A 22,459-nucleotide genomic window follows, 5' to 3' on the forward strand; every position below is an offset into this window, starting at 1 on the left:
CAGAATCATTATTTCTTCTATAAATTATTTAAAAATATAACCCTTTCAGGGGCCCCTGTGTGGCTCAGTTGGTTAAGCTTCTGACTCTTGGTTTTGGCTCAGGTCATGATCTCACGGTTGGTGAGTTCGAGCCCTACGTCAGGCTCTGCTGGGCTGTGCAGCTGGGCTCTGCCCCTCCCCCACTCAGGCTGTCTCAGTCTCTTTCAAAATAAATAAATAAACTTTAAGGAAATATATAACCCTTTTATAAAAGTTAAAACTGTACTGTGGTCCTACTTTACTTTTTTAAAGATTCTTAGAAGTTTAGTTCAAAGACAAAAAAAAAAAATATCTGTGCCACAGACGTGACCTGAATGAATGCTTATAAATTCAAAGAGAAGGGGTAAGACTCAGCTAACTGAATTGCATAGTTTTCCAATATTTCCCTTTATCTGTTATTCAGATTTTTACCTGGCATGATGGCAGCATGTGAGCAAGGACAATGCCAACATGGCCCTGGAGAAGGCAGAAAAAGAAACAAGTTAACTCGGGTCCTTAATGCTTTCTTCTCATTCTGAGACAGCAGTCTTGCCAAATAAAAACATGACTCTGAATGTAATACAGTAAAGTCACATAGTCGGGGGAAGGCTAAAGAGAATAAGAGGAGAGACATAATACCCCGCCGCTGCAGAAATCCACAATTCTGTCACCGGGTTTGGCCTGACTTGTCACCACATAAACAAGGTTGTTTAACTGCTGTTGCTTCCTTAAAGCTCGATCACTGGACATTTTGCCTGGGGAAGACAAGAAGTGAAGACAATGAAATGGTAGGCATTGTGAGAGAGTGAGAAGGCACTCAGAGAATGGATGGCCGGCGTCCAGGAAGAGGGGTGAATATATAAATGAGTTACAAATTCCACATAATCCATGAGGAGAGGACCAGAGACCTGGAACCCAGAAATGAAATCTCTCTATGCATATTTTTACTTTTATTCACATCCAATTTTTCTTTCGATTGTCATTGAAAAAACATCTTCTAGAGAGGAAACAATAAGTGAAATATTAATCGCAGAGTCATACACAAAGTGCTGAGTAAATGTTTACTGGATGAATAAAAGTTAACAGTCACAGTCCCTTCCCTCTATCCCTACCAGAGACATATTGCAAAGATTACCTAATTCTAGCTCATTGTTTAAATCTCCTTGGACAAAAGAGATCTATAATAAAAAAAAACATTCTTACTATTTAATCAGCATGTCCTTGAACTCTTAGTTATTTTGGTGAGTATACTTGGGACATAGGTGTCACATTGTCGGAAATGTATCAATGCTTAGTGTATTTAGAGAGAAATTAGATTTTACCATTTCAGCTTTGAAGCTTCCTTTCCTCATGAGTCAGACACAGAAATCTAATGCAATAGAGATTAAAGATAGGGCATTTCCAAGTATGAAATGCCTTGGGCCTAACAGCATGAAAATATCTTAACTTTCCTTCAAAGCTACTAGTTAAGTCCATGAAAATAACTTCAGAAGAATGAATGAAATTATTTGTTTTTACATGTTTCAAATGCACTTTTTGTAAGAGCAAGATTAAGAAAATATAGAGAGCAGATTTCATTGATATAGATAAAAGGAAAAACCCAGATAATCTTTTGGCTTGATCAAAAGTTATTTACAGATACCAAGGTTTCCCTGCTCCATTTTCACAGAAAAATAGCCTGGCTTTTTTTTCTTTTATTCTCTTTTCTGTTTTCCTTCTTTCTTATGTTACTAAAATAAAAATATTGGAAAATCTTTATTCTAGGAAAAAATAAAAAATATATGAAAAAATATCTGTATGAGAGAAAAGATCCATAATCTAATAATTCAGAGCAAATATCTTTGTATACACATACTTCCAGGTGTATCTAGAAATTCATAATATTGAAGATAGTATATAAAACATTATAACTCTTTCCATGTCAGTGCATTTATTTCTGTGCCATAAGTTTTAATGGCTGCATAGTATTTCATTGACTATATATGCCATACTTATATAACCAATCTCCTATTGTAATAATGTGATCATCATCATACAGCTAAATCACTGTACACATTCTTAATTATTTAGTGTGCCCTAATGTGAATTTCAAACATAAAGGGCCTTTATTTTTTATTTATTTATTTATTTATTTTTATTTATTTTTGGGACAGAGAGAGACAGAGCATGAACAGGGGAGGGGCAGAGAGAGAGGGAGACACAGAATCGGAAACAGGCTCCAGGCTCTGAGCCATCAGCCCAGAGCCCGACGCGGGGCTCGAACTCACGGACCGCGAGATCGTGACCTGGCTGAAGTCGGACGCTTTAACCGACTGCGCCACCCAGGCGCCCCCATAAAGGGCCTTTAAACCAATAGTCTGGTGATTTCATTTGTGAAGACAGTTTCATGTAGCTTTATTTTCATTTTTCTCTAATGATATAATTGTGAAAAATTTAAACAAAATATGTGAAAGCTCCTGTCAGCCTATCCTTCCTGGATAACCACCCCTAAAAGATTATGACAATTTTCAACACAGCATAGTTGAAAGAATCTTACAGTGACTGCCTTTATAACCTCCACCTAGATTCTACCATTAACAACTTACTATATTTGGTTTAACACACTCTTTTTTAAAAAATTTTTAAAAGTTTATTTATTTTGAGAGAGAGTGTGTGAGCAGGGGAGGGGCAGAGAGAGAGAGAGAGAGAGAGAGAGAGAAAGAGAATCCCAAGCAGGGTCCACACTGTTAGTGCAGAGCCTCTTGAGAGGCTTGAACTCACAAACTGCAAGATCATGACCGATCTGAAATCAAGAATCCAACACCTAACCAACTAAACCACCCAGGTGCCCCTGGTTTATCACACTTTTATTCATTTATCCATCCATTCATAAATCCACTTAATTTTTTTTAATGTTTATTTATTTTTGACAGAGAGAGAGACAGCGCATGAGTGGGAGAGGGGCAGAGAAAGAGGGAGACACAGAATCCAAAGCAGGCTCCAGGCTCTGAGCTGTCAGCACAGAGCCCGACATGGAGCTTGAACTCACAGACTGCGAGATAATGACCTGAGCCGAAGTCGGACGGTCAACCAACTGAGCCACCCAGGCGCTCCAATCCACCTAATTTTTTTTAAGTAGGTTCCACACCCAGTGTGGAGCACAACGTGGGGTCTGAACCCATGATCCTGAGATCAAGACCCGAGCTGAGATCAAGAGTTAGACATTCAACCAACTGAGACACCCAGGCACCTCTCCACCTAATTTCTTTTAGCAATGCAGTTCTAATTTGGAAGAGGGAGAGCAACAAGAGGAAGCAGGGGAGTTAGAGGGCAAAAAGGGAAAAATATTTCTGAGCCTTGTGGGAAAGCTAGTCACAAATGCTACCTTTTGAGGAAACCACCAAGAGGCAAGAAATGAGCACAAACATTTTAGTCTCAGCTTTGTGGATTTCTTAACATTTCTTAGCCAAAGGATTTTTCATAAAGTCAAAAGAAATTACCTTTGTTAAGAACAAGGAGAAAAAAAAACATTTATTTAATGGAATAACTAATTAACATCCACTTTGGTACCATTATTTCTACTAGATGTTTAGAATTATCTAACTTTCCTAGGTTTGTTTCAAAAGCAAATGTTGATGAAGATCTGTTTTTCTTGCTGAGATTCCATCTTTGCATATAAAGAATTCATGCTGAAATGAAGTTTGAAGGCAAAGGGGTAATTTTCAGGGTTGTGTTTAAATAGACACTATTAGGGAGCCAGGGTGGCTCAGTCAAGCATCAGACTCTTGATTTTTGTCTCAGGTCACAATCTCAAGTTTCATGGGTTTGAGTCCCACGTTGGGTTCTGTACTGACAGTGTGAAGCCTGCTTTGGATTCTCTCTTTCCCTCTCTCTCTGCGCCCCCCCCCAATAAATAAATATTAAATAAATAAATAGGCACTATTAAGCTGCACATACTCTCACAGATTGAGTTAAAAATACAGTAGCATAATGCCCAGATGCTTTATGGAAAAGCCACCTCTAACAAAGCATTCCTCCTCCCCATTCCAGTTTTGAAGCTCCTGGAAACACGAACAGGATCTCAAATACATTGAACGAGGTTAGAAAGTGGTATTTTGAGACATGGCATTAATTTAAAAATCAAATCCCACTTTCTACTTATAGTTAACATTCTTCTGCCTAAGACACCATTTATAAGCATAAATTTACAATCTATTTTTAGTTTGACTAAAAATGCTGGTTCTTTAAGTGTCATCACTGAAAAAGAAACTCAAGAATCAAATGATCAGGTGTTTTAATACAAATGATGTCATTTGTTCTGTGATGTAATTCTCCCACAGTGAAAGTCAAGTCTTTTCCTTGTCTAATTCAAGTTAGGAGGAACCTGATTATTTAGACAACTTCAGTGTTGTTTGCAGTGCCCAAAAAGAAAATACAAAGATAAAAGAGTCAATTTTTAAGTGAAGGAAGAGCTTTATTGGAACACCAGTCCAAAGCATCAAATAAGGAAAATAAAATTTAAAACAATATCCTGGATAGGAAATGTGCACATTTGTAGCCAGGATACCTGCTCAGTCTAAAATTATGCTCAAGATCATGCTGTTCTTGATTTTTTATTTCTTAGTCCAAAGCAACAAAGCATCTTAACTGTCATGACTTCCTGGTAAAAGGAAAGCGGTTGGGCGCCTGGATACACGTTTGACTTCTTTACTAAAGATTCATTTGCTGCTTTGTTTTCAAAGTATTTTCTTTGAGCTAGAGCACACTAACCACATTCTATAAGTTTTTAAAAAATTTATCATTAAATATGAAGACAAAAAAGGCTAAAACTAATGATGTAGAGATTTTTAAAAACATGCTTTTTGTTTGGAAAGTTATAAAATCAAAAGAGCAAATTTCTTTAACAGTCATGGATGTAGCAGAGCTATTCTATTCTAGAGAAGGCACAAGACAACTGAATAGACAAAGTGGCACTGACAGGACCTCTGGTCAGAGGAAAGGGGCAACCGCTAATTTTACTGTTTTTGGGGAGGCTTTCAGACAAGCTGATGAATGGTCACTTATGTTGTACAGGGCCCTGGACAGTGAAACCCAGGTCCTAGCCCCAGGGTAGCCTATGGTTTTCATGCTTGGAATAGTCACTTAGGCACCTACTATGCTCAGCACCTGTCTGTATGCTGAGGACATATCTCAGAGTGACTAAGACATAGTCCCTGTCCTTAGGGAACAGTATCTGAAAAGAAAGGATAGGTGTTCATTATGTGCAAATATATGTGCACTGAAAATAAAGGACTATAAAAAGGACTATATAAAGGAAAATAAATGTATGTGTACTGAAAATAATTGAGACTTCACAGAGGGCCTTACAGACACTTGGGGCATTTCAGCTGAGTCTTTAAGGAGGAACAGAAACTCACCAGATAGGATGGCAAGGAAAGCATGCTAAGAACGATATGGCATATTTAGGGGAAAACCTCAATTAGCTCATGCGCTTAAAAATGAGGATCAATGAAAAAGTGGCAGAACGTAAGTAGATCTGAAATTACAGGCAGGACCAGATGGGAAAGAGCATTGCTTGTTATTTTGCCTGTCTGTGCTGTAGAGAAAACATGGCCTCACTTTAATATTTAATGTGCTTAGAGCTCCTTAGAGACAAGTTCTACTCGAATAGACAGCACTGCTATTTTTACATTGTTATATATTAAAGATGGTCTCTTATAATGGTAGCCTGCATCATTTTTATTCAGGATAGAGTATATCCTCAAATCAGACTGTATTATTAATAAAATTCTCTGAAGCATTCAACCTCAACTAATGCTAGTTGTCATTAAGTAACTTAATTAAGAAAATGAAATAGAATTAACTCATTGAAACTCACTGACTCATTTTGAACCCTGGTGTTCTAGATCAAGAAAGCACTTGGACTCCTTATAGGATTCTCCTTCTCACTCTCCTTACCAGGCTCCCTTCCCTTGGCATTGCTCTGAAATGTTATGCTCATTAGGTCCTATCTTTCGTGCCATACCTCGTCATGAAGTATGCTCTTCCTGTGTATATTAACTAAAGTCCCTTCCAAATTTACCCATTAAAATATCTCTTCTTTGCTTAAAATACCTTTAAAGTCACCTCGTTGGGTTAAGAAAAAAAAATTGACTTCTTGTTAAGAAAATAAGGTCTCTAGTGATCTGGGCCCCATTACTTTGCCAAACTCATCTTCTGGAACTTTCTTACATATCCCCCCATATTCCAGCCTTTCTAAACAATGGTGAGTTCCTTGAATTTATCAAGGTCAGTGAGGTGGTGGGTTTAAAAATTTGTTCCCTCTGCTTGAAACCTATTTTGTTGCTTTAGAACCCAGGGACCCTACCAGTTTTCCTTGCTCCTGACAATTAGTACTTTTGTAATAATTGTTTTTAAAGACAAAGAGAAAATGGAACTTTTTAAAACTCTTTGTTACTACCCAAAAGAACTAATCTTTTATACTAAAAAGCACTACTATTGTTAACTAGTGAAAAAAAATTTTTATCATACGCTTCTGGGTAGTCATCTGAAGAAAATGAGAACACTAACTGAAAAAGATACATGCACCACCCAGGGTGCCTGTGTGGCTCAGCTGGTTAAGTGTCTGACTTCAGTCAGTGTTGATATGGCGGTTTGTGAGTTCGAGCCTGGTGTCGGGCTCTGTGCTGACAACTCAGAGCCTGGAGTCTGCTTCGGATTCTGTGTCTTCCTTTTTCTCTGCCCCTCCTCTGCTCACACTCTGTGTCTCTCTCTCAAAAATAAATAAACATTAAAAAAAAAAGATATATGCACCACTATGTTCATTGCAGCTTTATTTATAATAGTCAAGAAATGGAAAACACCTAAGTGTGCATCAACAGATGATGGATTAAATGTGGTATACAGACATACAATTGAATATTATTCAGTCATCCAAAAGAATGCAGTCTTGCCATTTTGAGACAAAAAGGATGGACCTTGAGGGCACTTGTTAAATGAAATATGTCAGACAAATATCATATGATCTCATTTATATGTGGAATCTAAAGAATAGCTTGGTAGTTGCCAGAGGTGGGGGTGGGAGGAGGCAAAATGCGTGAAGGGGGTCAAAAGGTACAAACTTCCAGCTACAAAATAAATAAGCATGAGGATGTAATGTATAGCATGGCAACTATACCTGATAATACTGTATTGTATATCTGGAAGTTGCTAATAGAGTAGATCCTAGAAGTTCTCATCACCAGAAAAAAAAAATTCTATAACTATGTATGGTGATGCATGTTAACTTGACTTATTGTGGTGATCATTTCACCACACATACCAATATTGAATCATTATGTTGCACACCTGAAACTAAAATAATGTATGTCAATTATATCTCAAAAAAATTTTTAAATGGTATATAGGCATAATTAATTATATTAACTATCAAAAGAACCACTAGCTAAAATTGCTTCTATTTCTCTGAAGTAGATACAGATGATTTTTCCAGAGTAGATGAACTTGGGTGCAATTAAATGGAAAGAGTGTTAGGAGACTGATAGGCACATAACAGGTGATAAATAAAAGTTTAATGAATTCATTTTGTGTAGAATTAAGACAAGTTAGATTTTAAGGTCACATGCTGACTTCTGCAGGTACTAAGCATGAAAACAAGTTAGCTATCAATGCTATGCTGATATTTGTTGAAATAGTAAAAGAAGTCAACTACAAAACAGTTTTAGATGGGAATGGAAAAGTTTCTGAGAACTTTGGTGAAGGAATAAGAAAGCAGCTATTTAAAGCTATATCAAAAGCTAGACAAAAATTTAAAATGGATTAAAGGCCTAAATGTGACACAGGAAACCATTAAAATACTAAAGGAGAACATAGGCAATAATCTCTTTAACTTTGTCCAGAGCAACTTCTTACTACATATGTCTCCTGAGGCAAGGAAAACACAAGCAAATATAAACTTGAGACTTTATCAAAATAAAAATCTTCTGCACAGTGACAGAAACAATCAAACTAAAAGGCAACCTATGAGATAGGAGAAGTTATTTGCAAATGACATATCTGACACATCCAAAATGAATAAACCAATTAAAAAATGGACAGAAGATATGAATAGACATTTTTCCAAAGAAGACATCCAGATGGCCAAGAGACACATGAAAAGATGCTCAATTATCATTCATCGTCAAGGAAATACAAACCAAAGGTATAATGAGTATCACCTCACACCTGTCAGAATGGCTAAAATCAACAACACAAGAAACAGGTGTTAGCAAGGATATGGAGAAAAAGGAACCCTCATACATTGTTGGTAGGAATGTAAACTGGTGCAGTGACTGTGGAAAACAGTGTGGAAGTTCCTCAAAAAGTTAAAAATAGAACCACACTATGCTCCAGCAAAATTGCACTACTGGGTATTTACCCAAAGCATACAAAAATACTAATTCAAAGGACTATATGCACCCTGATGTTTATAGCAGCATTATCTACAATAGTCAAACCATGGAAACAGCACAAATGTCCATTGACTGATGAATGGATAAAGACGTTATATATATATACACACACACACACACACACACACATATATGTATGTATATACATATATATATATACACGATGGGATATATATTATATATAATATATATAATGGGATATATATATAATGGAATACTACTCAGACATAAAAAAAAATCCTGCCATTTGCAATGATGGGGATGGAGCTAGACAGTATTATGCTACGTGAAATAAGTCAGAGAAAGACAAACACCATATGATTTCACTCATAGGTGGAATTTAAGAAACAAATGAGCATGGGAAAAAAAGAAAGAGAGGCAAACTAACAAACAGACTTTTAACTGTAGAGAACAAACTGAAGGTTACCAGAGGGGAGGCAAGTGCGGGGGGGGGGAATGGGTCAACTAGGTGATGAAGATTAAAAAGTGCACTTGTGATGAACACCAGGTGTTGTATGTAGGTGTTGAATCACTAAATTGTATACCTGAAACTAGTATTACACTGTATATTAACTAACTGGAATTTAAAGAAAAACTGGAAAGAGCTAGAAAGGCAGGAATGAAATTCCTAAAGAAACTCATGTGTTGGTGCATGAAAATAAGCAGCAACATAAAATTTACACTTTAGGTTAGCATGATTTTGCTCTAAATTTTGGAGATTACTTACTGGAAACACTAAACATTTAGAAAAGTCCTTTGATTTACATTTTTCAAAGTTAGTTGCAGGCTAGCATCATGAATCCTCTTAGCCATGCTAACCCCACAGTGACAACTTTCTTGCAACAAGGGATACTAATGATCTGATAACCTTCTTCCTCTTTCCCCACCCCAACCCATTCACACACACCACAGTGTAGCCTATGAAGACAACAATCGTGCAACAACAGTGTGATGGTTATTTTCCCTCTCATAATTTTGTTACACATAGTATTAGAGCATTCAATAATTACTAATTAGAAATTCAAAATGTTAAAAAAGGCCAATTTATTCCTCTCTAAATTGAGGAATAATGACTTCATACATAATCTTAGTCAATCATTGACCAATGAATCAACCAACCAACCGAATCTACATAGAACTAACTGGTCTAGACAATGTTAGGAACACAAAGATGTGTAACATTTGGTTTCTGTCCTTAATAAAGCTGTCTTGGGGCATCTGGGTGGCTTAGTTGGTTAAGCATCTGACTCTTGATTTCAGCTCAGGTCATGATCTCATGGTTTATGAGATGGAGCCCTGAGTCAAGCTCCAAACTGACAGGGTGGAGTCTGTTTGGGGTTCTCTCTCTCCCTCCCACCCCTTCCTGCTCCTCCCCTGCTCATGCTGTCTCTCTCTCTCTCAAAATAAATAAACTTTAAAAAAAAAGTTATGTCTTGTTTAATTAATTCAAAGCATTTTATTTGAGCTTAGAAAATATATTGTATTAACCACATTGTACAATATATTTTTAATGAAATTTTAAGCTACAACTTACAAAAATCCATATATATTTCATCAAAGTTTCTAAAATGGTTGGTAACACTTCCCGTTTTTAAGATGCTTTGCAATTTATTAAGCACTTGCATATTTGATATATAATCTAACCTCCAAACTGTCAGGTTGTCAGAGTGGATGACATTTTCCTTATTTTACAAATGAGGACACTGAGCCCTAATGAGGTTGCTCAAACTTAGCACTTGCTCAAAGACACACAACTGGTAAGTAGTAAAGCTGGGACTCTAACCAAGAATTTCTATACATCAGGTTCAGTCTTCTTTCCACTATGACTTACTATCTCTTAAACAGATGATTTTGACTAATTGTGATATCAAAATTTCAGCACTGATACTTTTTTCTATGTGTGAGTTCAAGGAAATGAGGTGCTTTCTAGGAAGAAAATGAGGGATTTCCCTAGTAATTGCATCTTAGGGGAACAATGTAGTTCTTCAGAAACTTCATAAAATGCAGTTTATTTCAGATTTTTCTCTAAGTAAAATTTCCAAGAGCAGGCTTACCAGTAAAAAAGATCAATTTAAGTTTTGGACTCAACGTTTTGGAATATATCACCAAGACATTATTCGGAGGTCTCATAAGTCACTCTGTTTAATGAATTGACCTTTGAGTGTCACCTTTCCCAGAAAGAGACGATTTCCTCGCCGTGGGACTGTAGCAACCTTTTTGATTTTATAGAAAAGTGACATGGGGAGGTTGAGCAATCAATTTGTTGCAAAATCGGATTATCCACGAGGAAAGAAATGAAAATAGATGTGGGAGATCTTTCATGTTAGGCAGATCTGCAGATGCTGCCTAAACACAGCACGCACCTTTATCCTCCCATATCCAATTTTAGAGCATCTTTAAAAATCTAATAACTAAAAAATACTTAAGCAAGATGCTGGGTTGAGGGAGAAAGTTGGAGAAAATGTAGTCACATTATTTGTCAGGTCAAAACTTGTTTTGTCTATAGAAGGGCTTAAATACAATAAACAGTAGACACTTTAAAACCTTCTGATTCCTGCAGTATTTTCTCGAAGATAAAACCTTCTGATTCCTGCAGTATTTTCTCAAAGATGCATAAGACATTTTGATTTAAGAATACCAGATCCCAGAGTTAATTGAACATATATATTTTCATTCCATTTAAACGCTATTTACACCACACAAAGTAAACATTACTTTGCCCTGGAATGTAGTTAAAAAAAAAAAAGCCACAATATCTTCCAAATTGCCCACAAAACCACGCTGAAATGCTTTAGAACAACAACAACAACAAAAACATGAACTCTAAAAAATAGTTTAGGTATTTATTTATTTGCCCTCTTTCAGAGGCCTAAGTTAACAACAGCAAGGTATGTTAATAGTTTTATTAACTTTTTGATATCATTCAAGTAATCCTCAATTTGGCTTCCAGTGTGGTATGTTTCAAAGTATTTAGGTTAAGTGATACTCTAGTATAGCTTCAAGTGTTGAGTGTTAACTTTCCCAGAGTCAAGCAATTTCAAAAAATGGCTTCTTTTGTGTGTAGTATTCGAATTTCTAGTATGATCTGACCTACTGATTTTCTTGTTTGATTTGTTCACTATATTTAATTTTGATTAAAAAATGATGGGCCACCTGGTTGGCTCAGTCGATTAAGCGGCCAACTAAGGCTCAGGTCATGATCTCATGGTTCATGAGTTCGAGCCCCGTGTCAGGCTCTGTGCTGACAGCTCGGAGCCTGGAGCCTCCTTCAGATTCTGTGTCTCCTCCTCTCTCTGCCCCTCCCCTGTTCATGCTCTGTCTCTCTCTGTCTTTCAAAACTGAATAAACATTAAAAAAATAAAAATGATGAATATATAAGGTGACATAATCCCAAATTCTCTAATAATATTAATGCTATATTGATAAATAGTATTCCCATCAAGAGGTGGTTTCTTTGTCTGTTCCCTTGAATCTGAGCTCTATGATTGCTTGACCAGTGTAATACAGAAACAAAACTGTGTCCATTTCTGGCAGCTTCCACTTTCTGTCTTTTGAGTCATTTGCTCTTGGAACACAGCACTGTACTTTAGGAAGCCAAGCCCCCCTCCCCCAGCTGATACTGTGTAAGTAGACAAGCTCTCCCACCAAGCCATACTAAATCCCAGGTTTGTGAATAAAATCAATAATTATTATTTAAAGGCATTAAGCTTTGAGGTGATTATTTGTGCAGCAATAGATGACCAGAATGACATCCTAACATTGGGCTTTTAAGGATTATCATCATTGAATAGTATTATGAAGGCACCTAACTATATGTGAAATGGCGCTAGGTGTTATGACAATAACCAAAATAAAGAATGGTTCTTATACTGGGGTGCCTGAGTGGCTCAGTTGGTTAAACATCTGACTCTTGATTTTGGCTCAGGTCGTGATCTCATAGTGATGATCTCATGGTCGTGAGATCAAGCCCCACATTGGGCTCCACACTGGGCATGGAGCCTGCTTAAGATTCTCTCTCTTCCTCTTCCTCCTCCCCGGCTTGTGCTGTCTCAAAAAAAAAAAAAAAAAAAAAAAAGGGTCATTCTGTCTAAAAGTGAACACTCCAAGGCAGTGGTAGTTATTACAAGTTACATAGGGACCACATAAACTCAAAGAAAGTCTTACATTTCAATCCTACTCTTTTCTGTTTCTGATGGTCTCAAATCTTGTGAGCCTAACTTATAAAAATAGAACATTAAAGAATGCTGGGACCTCAACAGTAAGAGAGGATGGAGAGAAAAAGAGCATGGGGACTAACCCAGCAATAGGCATGGGTAGGGACTGGGGAAAGTGATCCAAATTAGTATTCAAGAGGAACTAAATCTGGACAAGTATTGATGTTCACATAGGTCTAGCAACAGTAGTGTTTAGAAGTGGTCTAGCTAGTAGGATTGAGGAAAAGGGAGAAATACAAAAGACTAGGAAGGGGAAGGACATACCATGGGAGACATGTTGGTGGTCAGGCCCTGTCCTCAATCACAAGAGATGACAGATCTAAAAGAGCAAAGCCACACTGAAACTGAGTCATATGGGAGACCTGAGTTTACTGATACACAGATATAATAGTTCAGGGCTTCGGTAGGGCAGTGGAAAGAAGGAACTGACATTTTTTCCTAAACTGGAATTTTGAATCTCCCTCTTTTTTCCTGAAAATTTTTCATGATAATCTCTACAGAGTAGTTTATTAATTTAGCACATATTTTTAAAACACTTACCAAGGTGTTAGGACCTTAGACAATGGAGAACAAGGGAGACTCTTAGACTCCAGTGAAAGGAGTTTGACAAAAATTAAGTGATAAATGATGTGGAGAAAATTAAAATCATATATGGTTGAAATTAACTTGGTGAATATTTAGATTAGATAGTCCAGAAAAGCTTCATTGAGCAGTTAACAAAACTCAGATCAAAATGAAAAGCAGCAGCCATGGGAAATAAAAGAAAAAGCATTCCATAAGGGAACTGTTTAAGCAGTCTTTAGGTGGAGAGGAGGTAGGGATGTTTGAGAAAGATAATTACAATTATATATATTTATTCTCATTGTGTGTGTGTGTGTGTGTGTGTGTGTGTGTGTGTGTAGTCACTGAATGGATGTTCTCTTTTTTTTTCAATATAATTTATTGTCAAATCGGCTAACATACAGTGTATACAGTGTGCTCTTGGTTTTGGGGGTAGATTCCTATTATTTTTTGGTTACATACAATACCCAGTGCTCATCCCAATAAGTGCCCTCCTCAATGCCCATCACCCATTTTCCCCTCTCCCCCACTCCTCTATCCACCCTCAGTTTGTTCCCTGTATTTAATAGTCTCTTATGGTTTGCCTCCCTCCCTCTCTGTTTGTAACTATTTTTCCCCCTCCCTTCCCCCATGGTCTTCTGTTAAGTTTCATATGATATCTGTCCTTCTCTGACTGACTTATTTCACTCAGCATAATATCTTCCAGTTCCATCCACGTTGCTGTAGATGGCATGATTTCATTCCTGCTCATTGCCAATAGTATTGAATGGATATTCTTATTTGCTGGTATTAGCACTACCGAATGATTACAGTATGCTAAGCATGTTTTTATTTACTATTTCAATCCTTTGTCACGATGTTGGTGCTGTTACTATAATGTCAGATGAATAAATTTGAACTAAAATAATAAAGTAACTTGCTTTGGTCACATAGCATACTGGAGCCAGGGTTTGAATTTTGCTAAGTCTCCCTCCAGGGCCTTTCTATCTATTACTGATAGTAAAATAGTTTTGAACAGGACCCAAATATATAGGATTACCAATTCATCTGTTAAATATTAATACGGTTTATTGTCTGTTTTAGAAAAATAAATAGAAAGTTTTCTACATCACTATGTATGTAGAACATACTGTCTCCCCCACGTGGTATAGATACGCTTCATCTGTATTTCTGACACCAGAGAAATTCTCCTCATTATTGAACATCATTCTTTTGTATTTTGGTAATATACTTAATTCTAATCTCAAAATCAGCATGAAAGTCACGCTAAAGTCAAATTTTCAGAAAAATATCAAACAGTAGGAGTGCTGGACTTGAAGCATGTGTATAAATGGCTTTGATTTAGTAAAGAAAAAAATTATGCAGGACTTATCTTGGTGGTTATAGAACATTCAAGGCAAGTGTTCTGAGACAGAGAGAGAGAGAGAGAGAGAGAAGAGAGAAGTTACATCTTTCTAAAAAGAAAAGTTCACCTATCCCAAATTCAAATTTACTTCCAAGTTCTTCTGCTCTGAGTTTCTGAAAATTGTTTTTAATGGTTATCTGAATCTTGGAAGTATTGCTTGACCAAGTAAATGTCAAGAGGGCTGTGATTATTTTGGCTTTTTGTTTGTTTGGTTGGTTGGTTTTGTGTATATACAATTGTGCATACACAATTGTGAAACTATAGTTTCCGACCAGCTATTGACCATTACTTTTGCACCTAAAAGTCTAAGCTGTGAAGACATAGAAGTATTAACATTTATTAAACTTTGGTTGTGGAACACTGGTATGTCAAGATATTAAGAGATATTGGGAGGGAGAAAAAGTGGCTTCCACCATCAGGTACTCTTAGGAAATTCATACATTATCCAATTTTGGAGAATCACAATGCCCGCTGGCATAATAAAGGCTCTAAGGAGTCTCAGTGTAAAAAACAGTTTTTCCCCAAATCATATGACAACAAATCATCTGTTTTTACTATCTTTTTTAAAATTCTTTTTTCAATGTTTTTATTTATTTTTGAAGGGGAGAGAGAGACAGAGCATGAGCGTGGGAGGAGCAGAGAGAGAGAGAGAGAGAGAGAGAGAGAGAGAGAGAAAGAGAGAGAGAGAGACAGAATCAGAATCAGAATATAAGCTGTCAGCACAGAGCCCGATGTGGGCTCGAACCCACAAACTGTGAGATCATGACCTGAGCGGAAGCCGGACACTCAACCGACTGAGCCTCCCAGGTGTCCCTGTTTTTACTATCTAATTCTCCTTAGGAACTATTTTAGGAACCCACTTCAGAGAATACTGCTTTATCCCTCCTCTGCTTAGAAATGATTACTCATCCTTCAAATTCAGTTCTACTGAATGCAGTGAGTCAACAAAGACACAAATCAGACTCTTCAGACTATAAAACCTCCTATCTCAGGACAACTATATCTCTAGGAACCTCCAGAAATTGCACAGCATAACCACAAAACCCAGTCACATGCTAGTTAGGCACAAGTGACTGAGTCATCAATAAAAAGGAACAAAAGACACCAAAAACATTTTTCTTGAACATGAGAGTCATACAAGCTAGGCTTAAAAGCTTGGAGACATTAGCCTTCATCATATTTCTTCTCAAATATTAATTTAGAGAAGAAAGTGATGTAACATTTTTAATGTAAACTTTTGAAATACTCTGATAGTGTTGATCACAGTTAAAATAGGTGCATTGTTTAATTATATGCACTGAAATAGCTAAATGCTTATGCAAACTTGAGAATGAGGCTTAAAATTTAACATTTCTAGATACTCAATACAAACATCAAAATGTCCTCCCTAATGAATAGCCCTAAAATCTATCATCTGATGTTCAAGGTACAGACATGGTAGCATGAGAACACTTATGAGTAACACCTATATAGCTGCATATACACACAACGGGCATGCAATATCCTTATTCTCTAAAAGAAGATGCATATCTTGATCACTTCCAAGAACTGCTAAAATCACATTTGAAGTCTTAGGTATTTCTGCATTATTTAAATACCACATTAGGATACACAGAAAAAAAAATATAGAACAATAACAACAACAATAACAACAACAATAAAACACGAGGAGATGGTGGTTCATCAAAAATTTTCCATCAATTTCCATTAGTCTACTCTAATCTTATAACACGTGATTAGTTTTTACTTTCAAGTTAATAAAAGAAGCCAGACCTTTCTCCCTTCATGAACTAATAGAAAACAGGTAGACTCCTAGAGAATTATGCAGAACATTAAAATAAACACTGTTGTACTGATGGGCTTTAAAATCCATAAATGAGTGATCTAGTAAAAGACTTTGTACTTTCACTTATTATAAAAAACAAACAGTAATAGGCTAACATATGAGAATTTTAGTTGTCTTTTAAGGAATCGTATCCAAACACTGAGAGAAAACATACCACAATTAGTAATTACAAAGAGCAAAATTATAAATAACCAATTAATTTATACAATTCACACAAACATAATTTCTTTGCTAAGGTATACTTTAAAACATTGCAAACAATGTTTTGAAAGGAAAAAAGAGCAGTTATAAAACTAAAACTTTCACTGAAGGTGAGGGAAAAACCCATTTTCTCTCTATCAATAATAGAAGAGTAAAAGGAATTCTAACAGCCAACTAACAAATATTTATTATGTGCCTACTGTGTGCTAAGCATTGCTCTGAGGGTTGGGGACATAGTAGTCCCTGTTTCCATGGAACACACATTCCAGTGGTGGGTAGACAGATGATATACACAAAGCAAAGAAGCATATACTACATCAGGAGTTAAGAGGAAAAGTAAACAGAGGAGGGGGACAAAGAGTGGAGGAGAGACTTAGTTTAGATGGAAAAATATGAAAGGGCCTCACTGATAAGGTGATATTTGAGATCTGAATGAAGTGATGAAGTATATGAATTGTCTGAAGGAAGAGTTTTCCAGACAAGGGGGATAACAAATAGGAGGCTGACAGAGGAGAAGATGAAACAAGTAGCCAAGGGCCAAAATATATAAAGCTTTATAACCTATGTACGAATTTTGGATTTTATTTTGAATTAGATGGATTTTGTGACATTATTTGACTTTTTAAAAGGATTTCTATAGGCAAGAAAGGGTAGAAGCAGGGAGTCTGACTAGTTACTACTGCAAAAATAGTCAAGGCCAGTTATGATAGTTGCTGAGACTAAGGATAGAGTAATGGACATGGGGAAAGGTGATTAGGTTAGGTTATATATTTTAAAGATATAGATGACAGAATTTGCTAATGAATTGGATGAAGAGGATAAAAGAAAGAGTCAAGTATGACTCCAGAATTTTGGGCCTGAGCAACTAGAATAATCATACTGCCATGCTGTGTTGTAGTAGAGGTATGAAGACTAAATCCTGAGGTTATTTTTATTCATGTCTAAAGGTTTGGAAGCTAAATAAGAACCAGAAAAGAAGATTGACAAGGAGTCATTCTAGTGGCTCCTCAGAGGCCAATTAAAGAAAGTATTTCAAGGAGAAGGGAATGATTAACTTTGTCAAATGCAGTTGATATGAAAGGAAAATAAGGATTGAGACTTCTTCCTTATATTTGGTCAATGGAAGTCCTTGGCGACCTTGGCAATAGCAGTTTTGTTGAAGTGGTGGGGCAGAAGACTGATTTTTGTGGGTTCCAGAGAGAAGAAGGACAACTAAGAAGTGGATAAGGCATAACGGAAATTCAAAAATCACCATTTTACCACAACCACAGTGATAAATGATTTGGGTAAGAATCATCAATGGATGCTAAAACCATTGGCAAAAAACTACCGGGGAACAAGACAGCTCAAAGTAGCTTCCCAGAGATTATTTATTATTACAAAGGGAAGCCAGGATCTTTACAATGGAGAAATGTAAGAGAACCCATTTTTACCAAGTGATCAAACTTATCATAAATAATGTGTCAAACTGTTATGTGCTTGCTGTTGTGGTGCACTCAGAGAGATATAACATCAACTCTGTGATACACCTGCCAAAAATGTTTGGGAGTCATTATACTGTAGACTTGCCAACGGTTTAGCTTCCATCTGAAGGAGGTAATAGATAAATCCAAATTGAGGATATGCCACAATATAACTGGCCTAGATTCTTCAAAAAGGAAAAAGTCAATATCATACAAAACAAGAAGAATTAAACATTTTTTTGATGTTTATTTATTTTTGAGAGAGAGAGAGAGAGAGAGAGAGAGAGAGACAGAGCATGAGTGGGGGAGGGTCAGAGAGAGAGGGAGACACAGAATCTGAAGCAGGCTCCAGGCTCTGAGATGTCAGCACAGAGCCCGAAGTGGGACTTGAACCCATAAACCGTGAGATCATGACCTGAGCTCAAGTCGGATGCTTAAATGACTGAGCCACCCATGTGCCCCAAAACAAGAAAAATTTTAAAGGCCAGTGTTCTAGGTTAAAGAAGACTAATGATAACGTGACAACTAAAAGCAATGTATAATCCTTGATTAGAAACTGGATATTAGAGAATAAGAGCGTTATTGAACAATTGGTAGTATTTGAATATGGTCAGTAAATTTTGATTGTATTGTATTAATGCTAAATTTCCTGTGTGTAATTATTGGATGGTGGTTATGTAAGAGAATGCTCTTGTAGGAGATACATGAGAAAACATTTTGGGGTGAAGTGTCACAAAGTCTATAAGGAATACTCAAATGATTCAGGAAAAATGAATGCATTAAAGAGATAATGTAAGTAAGACAAAATAGTAGAAATGGTCTTCATAAAAAATACAAAGGCTACATGGGTATTCAGTCCTGGGTCTATCTGTGCAATTAAAAAAAAACAAAAACAAAAACAGGTTAGCAATTTTTTTAACAGAAGATTGGCAAGGAAGTGGAGGAAGAGCAAATGAAAGCATCGCAGGTAAGAAGAGTGGTAGCTGTAGGGCTAAGTAGGGGAAGAGAGGACTTAAAAAACTGGGGGATACTTCATTCAGCATTTTTGTTATCTGATGGGCAGGATCCAGGAGAACAAACAAACAAACTATTGAGGGTGTAAGGGGAGGAGGTACAGTGCACAGTGCTTAGTGCAAGGCGTGGGCTTAAACAACAGTACAGCGGGAGGACCTATAGTGGATGGCTACAGAGGCTGGTGTGTTGGTACAGTTGTTGGGGGAAGCATGTAGAAAGTCTTCCGGAGGTTTTTATTTTTAATCTGTCAATTAAGAGAAAAGGGGAAGAAGCACTAAAAGTTTGAAGAGGGAAGATGATATGAAATAGTTATTATATCAAGCTGACTTGGGAAGTCTTATAGAAGGAGTATGAGTATGAAGGACTTACGTCCTTAAACAGAGATCATATGATTACAAAGATGGAAGAAACTCTAGAATTTATCATCTAATCCAGTCATTTTATAGGCAAGGAAGTGGAGATGTAAAGAAAAACATATAATGTAGAGATGATGAACATGATTAACTGGCCAAATAAAACAATAGTACTAAGAATATAAAGCAGTTATTGGAATCCTCCTACATGGCGGTACCATGATAAGAACTTTGTATGGTTATGGAAGGGAAAAGAAGATAAAAACAGAGACGGAGGGAAACCATAAGAGACTCTTAAATACAGAGAACACACTGAAGGCTGCTGGATGGGAAGTGGGTGGGGGGAAGGGCTACATGGGTGATGTGCATTAGGGAGGGCACTTATTGGCATGAGCACTGGGTATTGTATGTAAGTCATAAATCACTGGGTTCTACTCCTGAAACCAATACCACACTGTATGTTAACTAACTTGGATTAAAATTAAAAAAAAAAAAAAAGAACTTTGTTAACTCCTATATTGAAAACTACTTAGATAAAACTATATACAAAGGCACGTATTTTAACTTCTATATCCCATGAAAATAAAAGAGGTTCAGAATGTTTAAATGCCACCCCAAGAGTCAGACAACTATTTTCATGAACAAATGGAGTTTACATTTGGACCGTACTTATCATAGTCTTACTTTGAGGGATTCTCAATGACACTTCCAATTCTTACATCTCACACAACTCTACACTGACTCTATACCTCCTTGTATCTAGTAGGTTTCCAAATATGTTTATTGACTCAAACACTTCAGTCACCTGAAGCCTGTTAACAGCCATAAGAAGATTCAGGGCAAAGTGCTGATCATCAGATACTTAAGGCAAAAGGAGAGGTGAAGAAGGAAGCAGAGCAGAAACTGAGGAAATGAATACTATGCAAAATCAATCTAAGTTTCTTCATTGACTAAATACACAGATGAAGCAAGATGGACTCAGTGCAGAGTGATATTAAAAAAAACTTCTAACAGATGCAATGGGAAAATTTCCGAGAAAACAATGTTTCATATATATATGAACAATAAGGGCTTACATACGGAGAGACAAGGAAGAGGAGGCAGAAGGAAGAGGTCTGAATTAACTGGTAATTTATGAATTCTCACATAACGAGGGGAAGCTTAAAGAGTAAAACTTTCATTGCTTCACTTTAGTGCTGTGCCAGTCTTTTAATCCCTTCCTGACCTATTTTTATTCAGCACTGAAAAGGGTACATTGTTTGATTTGGGTATTAGCTTTTAAGGAGATTAGTTTCCAGGAAAAGTGAAGCATTTTGCATATAAAGAGGGACCCTCTTGATACAAGGCATCATAGTATGCTCTGTTCCCAAACCACCTGTTAAAAAGAAATTAAAAAAAACAAAATTCAATATCCATTCCCTCCCAAAATTAAAGACGAAATTAAAAATAATTTTGTGTAAAATTTTTTCTCAAGGAAATTTTTTTTTCAAAATATGTATGTGCCTTCTAGAGTTTTAACCAGAGGGAAGCTGAATCTTTCACTTCTAAGAGGTGAAAATTAATAGGTTTTTCTTCTTAATCATGGATGTCAATCTGTATTACATTATTAATTATGAATTATAGTACAATTAAAATACAAGTACCATGGGAAAATACGTAAATAAAACTTGCTAAATCTTCATACAATTTAATTTTTTCTTGCAGGCTTCTGGCTTGATCTTAACCCTGCAGATAAGTCTGTCCATATGATCCAAGTGGATACAGATTATTTGTCGGCTCTAACAGTTCTGACACCCCTCCCATAACAAATATTTTGTAATATTCCCCTTAACGATACTGAAATGAAATTCAAAGATAACTTATGTAATCCAAATAAACATAATTGTTAAGCTATAATATAGAGTAAAATAAATTGTTTTATAATAGAAGAGTAATATAACAAGTAGACACTCAGTCATGATTATTAGAGAAACAAAATGTCCCATGAAGGTCTCAGGCTTAATATTAAATATCATGACATGTAAAAATCTCTGAAGTAGGTGACATTCTCTCTAAAACTTAATGCAATGTTTGGTTACTGGAATTGTGTTCTGAAGCAAACCAAAGCACAATAACATTTAGAAGACAGAAAACATAAAATTTAGGGGATTTGACTTTTATTTAAAAATTTTCCTCTTATAAGAACTGCCTTATGTACACTAGTACCCAACATTCCAATGTAAAGAACTTTCTTTAGGTAAATAAAGAGATGTTGTTTTTGAAATGAGCTCCTTGATATACTACTGTATATTTTTGTGTTTCTTTTGTAATAGTAACAATAATGAATCATCTATCTTATATCTTTGAAATATTTCTCATAACTAAAAATTTCTAGATAACTAAAATATAACCTTCTTAAGAAACAAATTTTTGTTGTTGTTAAATTATTTGTACATACAAATGTATTTTATACATATACAACTTATAAACAATAACACTGATGATAAAATTAATACTAGGGTATCCAACACCCAGCTTAAGAAATAAGATATTACTTACACTTTTGAAGTCCTGTATATATGTCCCTACCGAACTGTACCTCACTTTCTTGGCCCTGAGGCACCACTATCCTGAATTTGTGGTTACCATTATATTGGTTTTTAGTTTTGCCACATAAATATATACCCCTGATACTATATTACTTAGCTTTGAATATTTCTACACTTCAGATAGGTGGAATTATATTATACCTTATTTTTTGCAAACTCAATTTTTCACTATTTGCAAGATTCATTCACATAGATACATGAATCTGGACTTTATTTTCACTATTCTAAGTATTCATTGTAAAAGGCGAAAGATTTATGCGATCTGAAAAGAAACGAGAGCATTAAGTATCCCATTGTAGAGCCATAATATAATTTATCTATTCTCCTGTTGATAGTCATTTGGAATGTTTCCTTTTGTGGTTTTTTT

At 36.1% G+C, this 22,459-nt stretch overlaps 1 protein-coding gene across 1 annotated transcript in view; it reads right to left on the reverse strand.

Annotated features, from left to right (window-relative positions):
• Nucleotides 1-22,459, reverse strand: part of GSTCD (glutathione S-transferase C-terminal domain containing) — a 131,435-nt gene that overhangs the window by 29,780 nt on the left and 79,196 nt on the right. The window contains exons 6-7 of the mRNA XM_030313314.1: nt 658-773; nt 451-495 (exon numbers count right to left, since the gene is read on the reverse strand). Coding sequence (XP_030169174.1) covers nt 451-495; nt 658-773 — 161 coding nt within the window. The remainder of the gene's footprint in view (nt 1-450; nt 496-657; nt 774-22,459) is intronic.

The sequence above is a fragment of the Lynx canadensis genome, chromosome B1 (genome assembly GCF_007474595.2).
Source record: "Lynx canadensis isolate LIC74 chromosome B1, mLynCan4.pri.v2, whole genome shotgun sequence".
NCBI lineage: Eukaryota > Metazoa > Chordata > Mammalia > Carnivora > Felidae > Lynx > Lynx canadensis.